The sequence below is a fragment of the Paramisgurnus dabryanus genome, chromosome 12, assembly GCF_030506205.2.
Source record: "Paramisgurnus dabryanus chromosome 12, PD_genome_1.1, whole genome shotgun sequence".
NCBI classification, from domain to species: domain Eukaryota; kingdom Metazoa; phylum Chordata; class Actinopteri; order Cypriniformes; family Cobitidae; genus Paramisgurnus; species Paramisgurnus dabryanus.
The window spans coordinates 36,531,235-36,548,537 of record NC_133348.1 but is presented as its reverse complement, the minus strand read 5'-3'; the positions used below and the strand labels follow the sequence as shown (position 1 = coordinate 36,548,537).

The 17,303-nt window shown below is 38.2% G+C and overlaps 1 protein-coding gene across 2 annotated transcripts in view; it reads right to left on the bottom strand.

Moving 5' to 3' along the window:
- Positions 1–17,303, bottom strand: part of LOC135745423 (uncharacterized protein C14orf132) — a 97,848-nt gene that overhangs the window by 4,525 nt on the left and 76,020 nt on the right. The window contains exon 3 of one of the 2 annotated variants that reach the window (XM_065263722.1): positions 6,122–6,451. The exons of the other annotated variant lie outside the window; for it this stretch is intronic. Within the exon in view, the coding sequence (XP_065119794.1) occupies positions 6,383–6,451 (69 nt within the window). The 3' untranslated portion in view covers positions 6,122–6,382. Of the gene's footprint in view, positions 1–6,121; positions 6,452–17,303 lie in introns of those variants that run through there. 2 annotated transcript variants of the gene reach the window in all.

The window sequence follows — 17,303 nt, the reverse complement described above, 5'->3', positions numbered from 1 at the left end:
ACTGAATGTTTTTATGAGAATAGGTGCCAAGACTGTGATATTTCAAAATAATTTTGTGTTATCATGCTTTAGAATCGCACGTCTCCATGCGTCCGCTTATGAGTGTGCGTCCATTTGAGGATGTGTGCGCGTCATTGCCTTGCGCTCAAATTGTTTAAAATCGCTTGCATGTTAACATTTGCAAGGTTTAAAACCACACATGCAAAAGATAAGCTTTCTATAAATAGTTATTTATTTCTAAATGATGCGTATTTAAGCGTTTCTTTTTTAAAAGACTATAGCCTAATTTATTATCATTTATGTGTGATTTCTTCTGCTTTCCCAATAAAATATTTTGTGTTTCTTTTGACTTGGTGGACCAGCTGTCAATTTGAGTGTGTAGCCTCGCCACTGGTATGAAATAATAGTTTGAGAGGAATAAAAAAACCCTAACCCTAAAGATTACTAAACAATCTTACCGTCACTGAGGTGAATATAATTCACACGACATGCAGACAGAGACATGAACTCGTCTGTCAATTCCTCCAGAAAACAGCGGGAGGCGCACTTGCGAGTTTATATTTATTTCAGACAGAAATCATTTTGAATTAGTTTATTGCGAAATTGGGACAAATAACGGACAGTAGCCTATCGCTTTGTGACAGCGCAAAATGAGAATTTTAAATTCAAGTTGTATTTTAATTTTAATAAAAACGAGGCTTATAGCAGGTCCGGGACCCCCCCAGACCCTCTTCAATTCAACACTGGTAACCCCACTGCTTTGCGGGGGTTATTGTGTTTATAAAACGATTACTTCATATGCATAGCAGGATTTCATAAAAAAAACACATATAAGGTGTAATTATATTAGTACAAATATTACTCTTCTGCCAAACAAAGTAGTTCCTCAGAATCAAGTGTGGCTGCAACAGAGCACAGTTCCCAACCAACACAGATGCAGCAAAGAAACAATGAAAATATGATTTAAGACTGTGGTGGGGTTTATTTTCATAAATCAACATTCATCTAATTTATACATTAACATTTGTTTTGTGCAACAGTTGAAGTGATGATCAAATATGCGTTGAAGCATGCTTAACTCTTTCCCATCAGTGTTTTTTTTTTAAGCTGCCACCCAGTTTTAGTTAAAATTATCTTCTTTAAATAAACATAAAATATATCAAATGAAAGAACAGACGCTCTGCTATAAAAAAACTTTTCATCCTACCTACATTTGTTCTCTTATCACCTCTCAGATTTTTAAGCTAAAAGCGGAGATAATTCCATTTATGTGATTAACTTTTGTAAGATCAGATTCAGAGCCTGATCAAAACACACTGTTTTTAGTGTTGAGTGAATGCCATGTGAATGTCAGTGTTTAAGGTGGGTAAGATCGCCACCCAGTGGATAGCGGAAATATGAATTTGAGGTAGAAACTCCTCAGGGAGCGTTTTCTCTTTATTGATTAGATGACTCAACAATATTTATTGACATTTATCTGGATATTGCCATTAATTGTGCAATTGTAGACAAATTAAAAATATGATTAAAGACTGTGGTGTTTAGTTTCATAAAACAGTACACAGCAACAGTGGCGCAGTGATACTTATTAGGGGTGTAACGATATTATGAACCGAACTGAACGATCGCGATACACCACCCACAATACGAATCGCGAACCTCCCGTGTCGCGGTACTCTCACGCCTCCTGCTGCCCATTGTTGAGGTTAATGTCACTTATCTCTGACTAACTAATCTATTTATAAAATTTTTTTTGCATATATTTGATTAAATTGTATTAGTAACGACTAATAAGAGCTTTTTTAAATGCTGTTCTAAATAGTATATTCCAAAGTTACTGTTTTCCAAGTGCATGTCATGTCATGTCACGTGACTTGGGAGTGAGCGCAGATCACAGGATGGCTGCTCCGCCTGAGATTGCAGATCCCCCGGACACATTTAAGTCTCTTGTGTGGGAACATTTTGGGTTTCCAGTGGAGTACAGGAATGGAATTCGTGTCGTAGACAAATCACACACAATCTGTCGTAACTGTGTGCGTGTGCTTGCGTTCGCGTGTGTGTGTGCTTGCGTGTCAGATCGGGTTAACCGAAGTGAAATAGAAGAGCGCGAGATCATTCTCCAGAACAAAAGTAAAAATGTAACAAGACGTCGTCTGTCTGAGGTAAAAACACGGGGTTTACACGTTTGTTGCTATTTTAATCGCAACAGAGATTTGATTTGTTTATTTTTGCCTGTTCAGCACAAGTTTGCGTGTTTAATCGCCTCCGCTGTCACTGTGAGGTAAAAAAACATTAATTCATCTGTTTCATGATGTTAAACATGTAAAGTGATGCATGGTGTAAACGTCAAGTTATTTTTGTTGTTGTTATTAAGTTAAGTTAATCTATTGTTCCTTAGCATTGCTGGTAAAATAACAGGAACCCTACATCCACAGCAAACCGAACCGAATCGGACCGAACCGTGGCTCCAAAACCGTAAACCGATCCGAACCGTGCAATTGGTGTATCGTTACACCCCTAATACTTATGTAATGCGGTCTGAACCATGGGTTTACCGGGGTATTTTATCACGGCTTAGAACGCGTTTCGACCAATCAGAATGAAGAACTAGAACGGGCCGTTTTATAATAGAATTTAAACACCTCCTCCAAACCCAAAATACAACGACCACTTTTTTAGCCCCACCCACAGCTTCACGTGACACACGTGTGGGCCAGGGGCAAAGCAAACCGCATGCAGTGTCTCAAAAATAAATAAACGTGTCTTTAAAGATTGACAAATGTATCCAACACGACTTTTAATAATTTTTTCCTGAGAGACTTTTATTTTGACGCAGTGATCTGTTATGAATACCCATGTAAACAGAGTGTTCGATTGTGGAAGAACACAGTCGTTGTATATCCTTACATTGGAACCATAGTTGGAACCTAACATTAGGAATGCATGGTTAAAGAGATAGTTACCTCAATTAACCTACTTAAGTCTGTGTCATTAATGTTAATCAAACAACCCAAGACAAAGAGAAAATCACTTCTACAGCTCTAAAAAATAATAATTATATTTAATTTATACAATGAAGACAGTGTTTTTATACATTTGATTCGATTTCTGAAACTAATGCTAATTTTAGACCTGATGATTTGAAAAAAGTTCATAAAAAGATCATAAAACTAATCCATATGAATTGAGCAGTTTAATAAACTTTTTTTTACTGTGCTCCTATATTTCTTTGTGTGCTCCTAAATTTTTCATTAAGGAGCACATGTACTCCTTGGGGAAAAGGTTAGTGTAGAGCCCTGAGATACTGTCTGAGGCGCTCGCTGGTTTTTCAGATTCGCAACAGCAATCTTATCATGCATCAGGAGAGGAACATTCCCGCAATACTTTTACAGAAATCAGAGCACCCCCTCACAATTCAAGTATCTCCCAAGGTACAGTGTAATAGTTTTCTCCTCTTCACATTAATCATCTACTGTTTGATTACATTACATTTCAAATATTGCCTATTTGTTAAGAAATAATGTTAAAAATGTTAGTGGGGGCTGGCTGAGAAATAGCCTATATAGTCAGGCACATAAGTTTTAAAAGATATATATTTAATACTGATTTAATAAAATCTAGGGGCTGTTTCCAGGACAAGGTTTAGATGAATCCAGGACTAGGCATTAGTTTCACTGCTATGCGGATGATACCCAGCTTTACATCTCCTCACATCCTAACGGAACACATCAGCTCTGTAAGCTAACAGACTGCATTAGTGATATTAGTGACTGGATGGCACATAACTTCCTTATGCTAAACTCCAATAAGACAGAGATACTTATTATTGAACCGAATCATCCCAAACAGAATATGTCAGATTTCAAGTTGCTCATAGATGGCTGCACCATGGTGCCATCTTCCACAGTTACTGTAAAAACCTAGGTGTGATGTTCAACAGCAATTTATCCTTCAATAGTCATATCTCTAAAGTCTGCCACACGGCATTCTTCCATCTTAGAAATATCTCAAAAATACGCCATATGCTGTCTATATCAGATGCAGAGAAGCTTATCCACGCTTTTATGACCTCTAGAATAGACTATTGTAACTCAATACTCGGGGGATGCCATGCAAATCATGTAAACAAGCCTCAGCTGATTCAAAACGCCGCCGCAAGAGTGCTTACTCGATCTAAGAAGTATGACCACATAAGCCCAAATTTGGCATCTTTACACTGGCTACTAGTCAATTATCACATACATTTTAAAATACTATTAATCACATACAATGCCTTAAATGGCCTGGCTAGCACCATCGTAACTTATTAATATCAGAATTAATATCAGAATACAATCCATCACGTACACTGCGGTAGCAAAATTCTGGTCTCTTAACTATCCCTAGAATATCAAAAGTGTCTAAAGGTGGTAGATCGTTTTCATACTGAGCCCCTAAGCTCTGGAATGATTTGCCAACTGATGTCCGAGAATCAGACACAGTCGATCACTTTAAATCTAAACTTAAAGGCTCTCTAAGCGAATCTGCGAGACGTTAGTTTTTGTTGACGTTTGAACTGTTTTGTAGCTAACTCCTCCCCCTCCCCCTCCCTTCCGTGCTTTCATGAACGCGCCCAACCCCCATCCCCAAATCCTTTTTGTCGTTTATTAGCTGGAATACTTTGTTTTGTTTTGTGGTGCTAGGTTTGGCCACTATGTTGATATTGCCGTTTGTGAAGCCTGGGCTGTCTACAGAGATTGCGTTTTTTACAGTTTGATCAGCGGACAGGCAGCAAGCAGATAGTGAGGAGATGTTTCCGGTATGTAACAAAAAATGTTTTATGGTCTAAAACATGTCAATTCGCTTAGAGCGCCTTTAAGACTTTTCTCTTTAACAAAGCATTCACATAATTAGTCTAGTAAACATACTTATCTCGCAATAGTTAGCTTGTACGGAACAAAGCATTCACATAACTTGTCTTGGTAATATACTAACGCTGCAATAGCTAGCCTGTCTGGAACCGAGCATATATTAAAACACAACACTGTGTGAAACTTTCTTTACATGCGAACAGCCCCTACACTAATAGGATTTTGTTTCTCTCTCCCTATCTCGTCCTCGAACCCGAGGACATTGAAACAAACAGACCCAGTTCCAGCTGCCCTGGAGGTCAACACTCCACTGATCTACTGACCGTCCTTCAACGTGATGCCCAGCCGATGCCTGACCAACAACCACTGGCGGAACCAGTTTAATCTCTTCATCCATTTACATACATACATACATATAGTCGATATATATCTCCCAAGGGTTTTTTTCCTCCTAGGACATTGGCTTAACTTAGCACCCTCTTCTATACATTACATTCTTAATATATTCGCTTGTAAAATTTATTCATAGCCACTGTATTTTGCTACTTATGTTGTCTGTCGATTTTTCTGTGTTTTCCCTTTCTTCTTTTAATGTAAAGCTGCTTTGAAACAATTACCTATTATGAAAAGCGCTATATAAATAAATTTGAATTCAATTGAATTGAATTAGTTATATTAGGCAATTTAAGTGGTTTTTACAAACATATCCTTCAAAAACAATACTGGTGTGCATCTTGACACAACCCTTAAAGGAACACAGTGTGACTATACAAATCACAACACATAAATAGGAAAATGTTTGCGTTATTTTGTCACTTATTGGGAGCAGTTTGCTAGCTGGAGCCATTCACTTCCAGTCTTTGTGCTAAGCTAAGCTAGCGTGGGCTGCATCAGACAGAGTTACAGCACGGAGATGAAAAAGGTATGTATGGACTTATCTAACTCTGGGTGAATAAGCTAAATTCCCAAAATCTGGGCGTGTTCCTTTAAAAATTAACCATGGTTTCATTACAGTTAAAACCAAAAAACCATGGTATCCACAAAATAACCATGGTTTGGCAATCATGGTTTTCAAAAACCTAGTTAAACCATATGTAGCAGGACGAGGGGGGACTGCCTAACTTTGATTGACGAAGGCAAAGATTTTGCATAATATTCCGACTACGCCACCCCGGGACTTACACCTAGGGAAATATTCCTTACACCCAAAAAGGCAGTAAGGCACACAAGTTCGTTCCTCTTTAAAAGGAAGAGTGAGCAAGAGACGTGGGTATAATACAAGAATAGATTTTTATTTACACATAATCTTTGTAAAAGGAGCACTCTAAAACATACACTCTCTCCACTTCAAAATGCACCACAATCAACACACACTAAAAAAAAGTAAAATTAATAGAAACAAAACAAACACATAGTAATCAGCAGGGCTGAGGTCCCCAGCGGGAGGGATCACTTAGTCACGACTTGTTTACAAAAAGGCACACACAAACACCCCACTGTGCACTTAGATCACACCACACACACTTCAAGTGTTACACAGCACGCACTGAGGAGGAAGCACCACCACCGGACAGATCCATCCACCCATGGGACCCCAGCTCCTGCAACAAATTAAAACAATGTAAATAATTAGGTCACTCAAAACAAAATGGTGGCGCCTAGCCTTACTCACAAGGCTGATGACCACCACAAACAATAAAAGAAAAGAATCAAATAGAGAATCAACGACAATTAAACCACATCCATACAATAAGGCAATATACAAGATGTAGGTACTAACAATGTAGCAGTCAGTATTATAAACAGGGCACAGTCCTCAAGAACCCACTGCAATGAGCAATCTTACATATTAGTACCTTGGATCATATGGACAGAGACAGGTTCACAGACAAATTGTTGTCTACTTAGACAATAAGAGAAAAAAAAAGTAAACAAACCAAGTAAACAGATACTCGATGCATTAAAAACAAAGCTGATGGAAAGCTACTCGTTCACACACCGAGAGCGAACCTTGGCTTTGTAATAGTCACGTTAAAAGTGGAGCGTTACTTCTAGATGCCCAGCAGAACCAGACAGTGTACAGTTCAGATTATAGCAGTGCAGATAATGTCGTTGTTAACAGCGGGGCAACACTGCAGCGCAATAGTTAAAAACAAAGCGCATGGAGAGACACTGAATGGAACGAAAGGGAGAAACCTAGAATAAAACAAATATCATATTAGAACTAAATACCAGCATCACACAACGTTATGAATATGTGCTGTACACTCACCGAACAGTGGTCACCCCAGACGAATTAACATTTTACCGGCATATGTTAACCAACATCAGGTCAACCTAAAGCCAACTGAGGTTCAACAGTCACGTAACCCACTATAACAGCACAACGAGGGCACCAGCACGCTGGACAAATGACAGACTAAAACCAACACAACCCTTAGTTTTACATATCAAACACGAATTAAAACCAACCGTAACATGTTAGCAAAAACTCACCCGCCGCTAACATTGCAAACACCCAGGGGGAAAACAGGACATGACGCATCCCGGGCAGCAGCCAATCGGCTCTTAAAAAGGGACTGCGCCTTCCTAATAGGTGAAATCAGCTGTCAATCACAGCTCACCTAATCCTGCTACACATAGTTAGTGAAACCATGTTTTTGCGGATAGTAATCAATATTACTTTATTACTTTAACATACAGACATCTATTCAGCCTGCTGTTCTGTCTGCTGTTGTTTACTTGAATAACTTGCCTTTCCAGGGTAAATGTCTGTTCTTTGGCTTGGATTTTGTAAAATAATTTTCTAAATAAATGCGACGTAAAGTCCACTGTGACTTATATATGTTATTTTGTCTAAATGACGCATTCCATTATATTAATAGAATGTGCTTTGGCGGGCACCTCACAGACTTCGTATCACATGGAGCGTTGTGACCAGTACAAAACCGTTATGTCACTGCGTTATGTCAATTCCCACACCAATGCCCATCAAATTCTGGTATTTATGCTAAAGAAATCTGGTCTTCCTGCTAAAGATCATTTTGACTCGCTGCTCCCTGCCCAATCCCCGCAGCAATGTCGGAAAAATACTTGCATCCTCAAAGTCTAGTGTGGACGTGGCTTAAAGCATGACATATTTCCATGGATCTGACTGGGTGGGCAAGCTGTCAATCTGGGTGGGAAAGCTGCCTAGGCCCAACAGTATTTTTGCCCCTGCCTGATGAAACAAACTTGAATGAACACTATAAAAGATAAATTAACAGCATAATATAAATTCTTAGCAAAATGCACCACATTAGTAGCCTGGCAATACCATCCTCTGCTATTTTGCTTCGCTTCATAGACAGAGTCTGGCTGGGAATAATTGACAATTGTTTTCCTTCTTGTGGGAGGGGCTTGTCTGAAGTTTAAAATCATTGGTCTAAACGTAAGCCCATCACATAACGTTTGGATATGATGTGCGTTATGCGCCGGCTCAGCCACATCGAATTTCTGCTGTAAAATACATGTATGATGTGAAAACAAAGCCATCGAGTGAAATACCAGAGTTAAATGGCTGTGAAGGACTTTTCCAGATTATGTGAAGTAAATCGGACCAGAGCTAGTTAAACACTATCCTTATGGTGTCTTTCCACTCCCGTCTAAGTCGAGGAACGCCCCTCTTTCCTCTCAAACTCTTCCACCAGACAGCCATAACCATATGTAAATTACATTTTTATTTTCTGGTTAATCAGGAACGTCACCAAAGAATGTTTGCCCACGCTTCCTCCACCATTAACTGTGAACAATGAAATTCCCTTCCATGATTTCTCGATCGTTGTGCACGTCAAGCAGTGCTGCACACAGTTTCTCGCTGACGATCGGTAATAGTTGATAAATTAAACTTTTCCCAAAACCTGTCGGGAGTAGGGCAACAACATAATCTCCATTCAAAATGTTTAACAAACACTCTTCTTGTTCAGGCTTAAGTTGGCAAGTGCCGGTTCTCCACAACAGAGCGAATAGCTTTCTGTGCCTCCATGTCCAATACAAACTACAACCGTACATTCGGCGCTTAGCGTCTACGTCACGGCTCTCAGCCCGCCCTCTGTTCATTGATTGGACGGCATTTTTGAGACCGGAGGAAAACGGTTAGAATGGGAGGTATCTCAGACTGAGTACAGAAGCGTAATGAAATTTAGCGGAAGTACAAAGTCTGACGTAGTCAGGCTACCACATTAGCAGCAGTAACAGGTGTTACTTTTGTACCGACAGTAACTCTTGACATTTAAACCTGATTTACTTTTATACAAAAAAAAAAATTATTTAGCATTCAGCTTTGTATCAGTAGAAACCTGGCAGTATTTCTGAATGACCGCGTTCCCCTCCCTCATGTCCCCCTGAGAGGAGATATATGTATTTTGGTTCTGGAAAAAAGCATCATCTGGAATTTTTGCATCATCAGAGGACTTTTTGGCCAGAGGCAGTGTTGGGAAAGTTCACTTTCTACATGAACTAGTTCAGTTCACAGTTCACAAATTTTAAAATGAACTAGTTCAGTTCACAGTTCACAAATTTTAAAATGAACTAGTTCAGTTCATAGTTCATATTTCAAAATTTTGAACTAGTTCACAGTTCTGAAAATGAACTAATTTATAGTACTTTTTCCCATATTATTTTTTTAAAGTTTTAACACTTAACAGTTTTAACATGCTTCAGATTTCATCTTCATATCCAACTTTAAATTCTTATCCAACCAGGGTTTATATTAGCATTGACTGTCTTTTAATTTTTGTGTTTGCTTGCACTTACCTTGAAAGGCTAGCTGGGTGCTTCAAGGGTTTCTGGGCAGGAAGCGCTGCGAGGCGTCACGTGTAGTACAACTCGCAGGTATTGCACACCGCACGTGCACGTTAAATAGCGTGAGGTTAGTCAGAGTCTGTTTCAAGATCCAGAATTAGGAATTTGTTAACGTTTTAGGACAAATATGATGTTTTAATGTTAAACTCTGTGAGTGGCGCGCAGTGTTGGGAACGTTACTTAAAAAAAGTAATTAGTTATAGTTACTCACTACTTGTTCCAAAAAGTAACTGAGTTAGTAACTGAATTACTCTATAATAAAAGTAACTCGTTACCAGGGAAAGTAACTATTTGCGTTACGGTTAAAAAAAAGTTGCTATATGTCAAAGAATTTGTATTTTTTTAGCAGTTTTCACATGTCAGTTGAAATGAGTAGAACAGACAGGTGTTCATACATAACTTTCCATATTTATTGCACGTCAACAGACAGCAAGAGTTTTATCCTACACTTCAAGTATTATCTTTGTAAGAAAAGTAAACAGTTACACCATATAAAGTGCATTTAACTTCAGCAAACTAAATTAAATAAAACTCTCTCAACCTGAGACAACTGGTCAAGTAAACAACCTGTACTTCCAAGTGTTTTGTTCACAAAAGTTAACTTTTAAACAACAAAAAGTGTGTTTGCTCTGTAGTCGTATTCTTAATTAAATAAATCAAACTCCCAATGTCAGACAACTGGTCTGGTAGACATTCTGTACTTCAGGTATTTTCTTTTAAAGTAAACAGTTAAATAATATAAAGTGTGTTTGCAATAACTGTAGCAAATTAAATAAATCAAACTGAGATAAATAGTCTGGAAGACATAGGCTGCTGTATTTCGTTTTCTTCATTAAAAAAGTAAACAGTTTAACAATATGATTCATTAAATTAGAGTTGCTTACAACGGATGTCGACAAAGTCTTCGCTCCCGGACATAATGTACACATTACATGCACGTTCTTGCTTTGACCATAATGAATTTGAAGTATATCTCCACCTTGAAAATGCCAACTTTTCATCGGATTGCTCCTCCTGACTCGCCATCTCTTCTGCTGCCGCGAATCTCTGTTTAGCTGTTCGGTGTGTGTGGGTAAATTCCAAATGCCGTTTGTGCGCCCTTGAAGGGCACTTCGCGAAGGGGATGTAAAATCCAAATAAACAGAAAAAGACGCTGTATTTTATCACCAAGTGTATTTTAATTAGCCACACTATCAGACAACATTGCGCAACTTTATCTAGAGTTTATACATCAAGAGATTTGATCTTCGAAGGGAATTAGGGCATAGTCAGGGGCGTAGCAACCGGGGGGGACGGGGGGGTCATGACCCCCCCACTTTTACTGTGCGTTCACAAGGCCACCAAGCATCAAAGTGGCCAGAAGTCATAAATTTTTAATGAGAGACGGAGGCGAGCTCCGGCGAGCAACAGCGCAGTGCGTCATGTACAGTGTTCTCTGATTTGTTACTTAGATTTGAGTGAACTAACATTCAGCCAATCACAGAGCGTGTCTGTATGAGCTTCAAATCTCTTGTTGCTCTTGTGAAGTTTCGTTTGTTCATTTACTTTTGCTATTACGCCGTCTGGGATAAAATGCACCCCAGAAAAAAGCAAAGGACGATTAGCCTACATAATTTTTTTCAAACACACGTTAGATAATGTTGCAGTATGTCGTGATGACACAAATCACGAGATAAAGTTTTCATGTTATGATTTAACCTACTGTAGTTAAAATACACTATGGAGTCGGACCTCCTCACGCTGCGCAGGATTCAGCGTGGGTTGCACAGATTAAAATAAGCAGAGTTTAGAGCTAAAATATGGTTTGTTTATCTCAGTTTAATTTTAATTCGAGTTGTGTTGCACCACTTACATTTAAACACAGCTTACAAACCTTATAATATAGATTAAAACTTATTTATGTTAAACCCATCATCTGCGCTGATGAATCTGCCGGTGTAATTAAACAGCAACAAATGTTGACGTTGTCATTCATAAAGAAAATAAACAGTTTATGCAGGCAAATGTAATATATTTTTTTGTAGCCTATATTATAAATCACTATACATCGGTAATCTAAAGATCTTATTCAAATAAAAACATTTGACAATCATTAAAACAATCAATTGTATTGATTAACGAAGCAATGTGGCAGGAAATATTGCGAAGCTCAGTTATTGTGATATAATGAATGAACAAGATGTTCCGACGCGACGCATTTGTCATGAAGCACCGCCGTGTGTCCGTTTATTCACTGCTCTCAGTTTCTGACTGGAGCGCGCATGACAGAGGAGAAGCGCATACGAGCATCGGGAGCTGTCACTGATAGTGTTAAGTAATATTTTTAAGCCGTCAAACTCACTCTGTTGAGACGTTATAATAAACGCATCTTTGAATAGTGCCACCACGCTCGCGGTGTCTGTTTCTGATGATTTAGCCACATATTTAATTGTAGAAAATCTATTTGAACTCATCAAACATTAAAGTTAATCAGAGATTTAAAACAAAGTTTAAAGTAATGGAGCAACAGGATTAAAGATAATCTAGTTTAATTGTAAAAAGTTTGGAAGTTTTGATGTTTTGAACAGGGGGTGCTGTGAAATAATTTTTTTTTTTAACAAAAAACCTATGAGCCTATAGGCCTATTTTAAATACATTTTAAAAATAAATACATTGAGTTTTAATACTTTATTGTCATATACACTTCAGTGCACACAGCCAGGGTCTGAAACATACAGACATCATCAGTTATCAGATAAATATATGCGCTATTAATCAGAAGCAGAAATACTTTGAATAATCCCAGGGAAAATTACTTTCATTATAACTTCAGATATACATACATAGAACATATTTAATACAACATATAATATTATAACAACATAATAATAAATAAACTTCACAATTTTTAATATCCATGCGGACGAAAATATTTTACTTTCGTTTTTAAATCACACGTCGATTAACAGTGGTAAAATATTCTCACAGTAACATAGCTAGTATATTTTTATATAGATCTTTTTTTTACTAAATAATACTATTACTGTCTTTTTTAACTTACAATTCATAAATGGAACAAAAATAATAATGGGTTTAGTTCTGATATTGTATACTTTTATAAAATAAATACATGGTGTATAATTACATTTTTAGAATATATTAGGCTTTATATAAGGTTTGTACTCTAAAAATTCTTTATTTGTTACAAACAAGAGATAAAGAATTTACAAACGTTCTCATCTCACCATATCCACAGGTACATAGTCATTATATACAATAAATTCGTGGGGTAGCATTTAAATAAAAAAAAAAGATGCATTCGTTTAAAGTAAAGCATTTATTTACTTAGATGAAGCAGCTATTTACGCCTTCTAACGTCTCATAATCGGTCATCATTTATGTCCAAGAGACTCAATAATAATCTTTTACATTTAAATCCTTTAATTTTTCATATTAAAAAGCGTTTTTGTGCTTCTTCGCATTCATGTATGTGATAAGCAAACCCGCGTTGTCATCCCGTTAATACTGTATGCGCATAATATCAACGCGCTCTTTACTATAGCAAAAGACACTCGCGTCGCGCATTGCGCCGGTTGTATAATATAGTCCAAAGTCTCTCATGAGCTAGGGGACGAATGCCCAGGGAGTTCAGAATTCCTGTGTGGGCATGCATTAGCCAAAGGTGTGTGAGTCTATTCTGGGTCATGGTGCTGCTTACCCATGTCTTCAAAAGACGCAAGGCGGAGAAAGTGCGCTCGGATGAGGCCACGGAGATGGGTAGGCACAGACAGTAATGAAATTAAAATCCAAAATACACGTAATAACATACGTGTGTCAAAAATAATCTCCTAAAATATTCATAAGTAATATATAAATTGTGCAAAATATTTTTACTTAAAAAAAATCTCCCTCTCGCCAACAGTGGGTGCTACAGCACCCACAGCACCCCCACTTCCCAGGGCCATGTATGATTAAATAACTTACTTCCATCTTGAAAATATTAAAAACTTGTAAATACATTGATTTAGGTTTTATTGCTATATTTTCATAAAATGTATGTTGTATAAAATTAGTGTAGATGTAATCTGTATATTCATCAAAATACAAATGTAGTGTAACTGAAATATTGTAACTATCATAAAATATCTTTATTTCATAAAAATAAAGTAGGCTATAGATGGTCTCACATTGGTTTCAAAGTCCTGCAGTATTTTTAAATTGTGAGTATGATTTCACAAATATAGGTTCATGTAAGCTATCATGGCATGTTCCCAAAATTGCCACTAGGGTGCTGTAAAATGCCAATTGGTATTCTATTTTGGAATGTATTATTATGAACAGCAGCTTTACTGTCCCCCCCACTTTTAAAATGGCTGCTACGCCCCTGGGCATAGTGATCATCACTTTCGATTGGAATTCGCCCTGTGTGTGTGTGTCGCCGCAGGCGCGTGCGCTGGCATGTGTATAACAACACTGGCTCTGATTGGCTACCATGAAACACATTACTCTGCCTTAGCCAATCATAATCGCTTATCTCGTTATTAACCTACCTCCTCACTAGCTGTGTGAGCCAGGGTTGCGTTTGGATCACACAGGTTAAGTCAGTGCATAGTAACGCACCGCATTTAACGTCCGGTAACGTTAACGGCGTTGTAACGGCGGGAAAAGTAATTAATTAGATTAGCCCGTTACTGAAAAATGAACGTCGTTACGTAACGCCGTTATTCCAAACACTGGTGGCGCGGCAGGGATTTCAGCAGCGTCCAGAGTCAGTGTTGTTTTGATGATGCATGCAGCGTGAAACACTAACTGGTGGCAGTGTTGCCAGATTGGGTGTTTTTTCCTCTAAACATTAAAGGAACAGTATGTAAGAAATTTATATCAATTAATCATAAAATGATTAATCATGCCCTGATATGTCAATAGACATTAAGAAATCATTTTCATTTCAAATACTTATATCACTGGCAAAAGTGGTCTGGCCAGGATATTGTCATTTAAAAAGTGGAGTTGCAGCCCTCAACTGATGTTCATGTTGTCATTTTGTGTATTGGCCACCAGTTGTGTGATTGCAGTACGAGTTTTGGCCACAAGTTGTGTGATTGCAATACCAGTTTTGGCCACAATCCTACATACTGTTCCTTTAAGGCCTGTTTACAGTGTGTTTTAGCCAGGTTTTCGCCTGGAAGACTCTATAGAAATCTGGCACCCTATTGAACGACGTTAAACTGAGAGAGCTTGCCGTTCAGAACCACCAGAATGAACGAGTTCACAATAACGTTCATCAGGCAGAAATACAGTACGTTCAGTTCATTTTTGCCCAAAATATGAACGAGTTCATGAACTTTCGTTCAATGAACTCGTTCAGGCACAACACTGGCCTGAGACATAGACTACAGTCAGTAGTAGGAGCTATTTTCACATGTTTTCAACATTTTGTAGCATCCTGGTTAATAAAGTGGTCGACTCTTTTACTGATGATTCACAGCATTTTATTGTGGCCATTCAATAACACAAATGAACCACCGTAAGAGCTAGAAAATAAAGAAAAACATTTACTGAAAGACTAAACACACAAATAGAATTAAATCAAACAAACCAACAAAATAAACAAACAAAATTACAAGCTTACACATACAGCAAAAGTGTGATTTGGACAATTACCTTGTTCCCCCTTAAACCAGGATCTAAACTTTAAGATCCATAAACCTTGCCTTGGTTACCGTGCTTCACATTGCATTAGTGTTTGTCTGTCACCATAGCAGGTTTACACCATTAAATCCATTACCCCAAGCAGAGGCGCTACCAAAATAAAAGTCCTCATACACACCCAAATTTATTGAACAATTAAATCATATAAATGTAAATAAACAAAATAATGTCTTAGAATACACACATAAATATGATGCATATGGTTCTTTACACTGCCCATAGGGGTTGGACTGCCGATTTTGAAGATCTGGTGCACCAATCCGATGCTTGTGGCTACACGTACGAGCCGCAATACAGCGAGAAACTAGAGGATGCCGGAGCAGCTGCTTTAGCCGAGGAGTGAGCCTTGCCTGGCGGTCAGAAGGAATGGCCAGAGCCCAGGCAGACTCGAGCTGGGGCGTACTGATTATTTTATATTAAAGCCAATGGAAAATAAATATTTCTTATATGTAATACTTTGAATAATATACAAATAGATGTTATACTGTGAACACTTAGCATGGACATTTCAGTGAACTCGCCTTTGGTTACGACTGACGCGCTGTTTCATAATACAGGTTTGTCTTTTTATGAAATAGTGCAGTGCATGTGGATAATCTGTTTTTGTGTGTGTTTAGTAATTGTTGGTTTGGTGTGTTTGAGTGCTCATTGTTACAATTACAACGCAAAAGTTCAGTGACATTTTTATTTGTGCATGGTAGAAAGAAAATACTGATACTGACATAATGACATACAAAAAAGGGAGAAACAGAGGCCAGAGTATAAAGTGAGTATTTTGTTTGTTTTTCATGTCTGTCAGCTGAGCTATGGTTGTTATATTTATATCTATAAACCGTCAAAACCGGCAAATGATGGAAACGTACTACTTGCCATTTCCTGGTATTGACTGGACATCCCGGTACAAAGCAAATTATCAGAATTTTGATGGAAAAAGGTAGTATTTAAAATAATCAACTAACTCGTCATAGAGACTCATGTTAACCGGTATCATTTCAGTTTTTGAGTCAAATTGCTAGTAGCTAGCCTAGTTTAATGTCCCTCCCTCCTGCCCTCTCCAACCGGTAGGCGTGGGCTCGTAGAGCAGCAAAGCAATGTATTCTGGGATTTGGTGTTTTTCATTCACATGAGCCAAAAGCACATTTTCTGGTTTTTCTTACCCTAGAGGGGCACCAATTTCTTAAAAAAACTTCACATTTCTACTACATAGGTGACCCAATTTAACAATATATTCATATTTAAATTCGGTGAAGAATTCCTTTAAGGATGTGTTACAGCACAAATTAACTTGTAGATTGATCTGCTATGATTGTGATTACTGTAAGGTTGTTTTCACATATGTTGGTGCGCACCGTGGTGCGGCCTCGGAGCGCACCAAAATACATTGTATCATTTTTCAGTTAGTGCGGTCCGTGTTCACATATATATATATTTTTTACTTTACTCGAAATGCCGCACCGCACACCATGTGACAACGGTCAGCACTGTCATTGGTCTCTGACAGCTCTTACCGTCTCATGACCACCCCCACGTTTCCACGACAACCAGCCTGACAGGGAGAGCGCAGCTATCAAGATGTGGAGATAAACGATGCACGTCTTTGCGAAGTTTCTTTGCTTTAACACAAAATTGCGTTGCTGTTCTATTAAAGCCTTTCTCACGGAGCCGTTTGCTAAAAAGCCCATAATGTCACTATTTGTGTGTGGAGGACAGCTATGCATTTATAAAATCATCAGCTCAAACGTAAAGGAGACCGCGAATCTCTATGCAACGGACTAGGATTGGCTTGTTTGTTGTTAACCCACAATATAACAGCCGGCTCACGTCACAACGAAAGCCCAGTGGCTCAAACATGTGGAGAACTTCCTGTATTTGGTTCGGCCCGAGGTCCAGCAGTGTTCACACCACAGGTGGGTCGCCCCA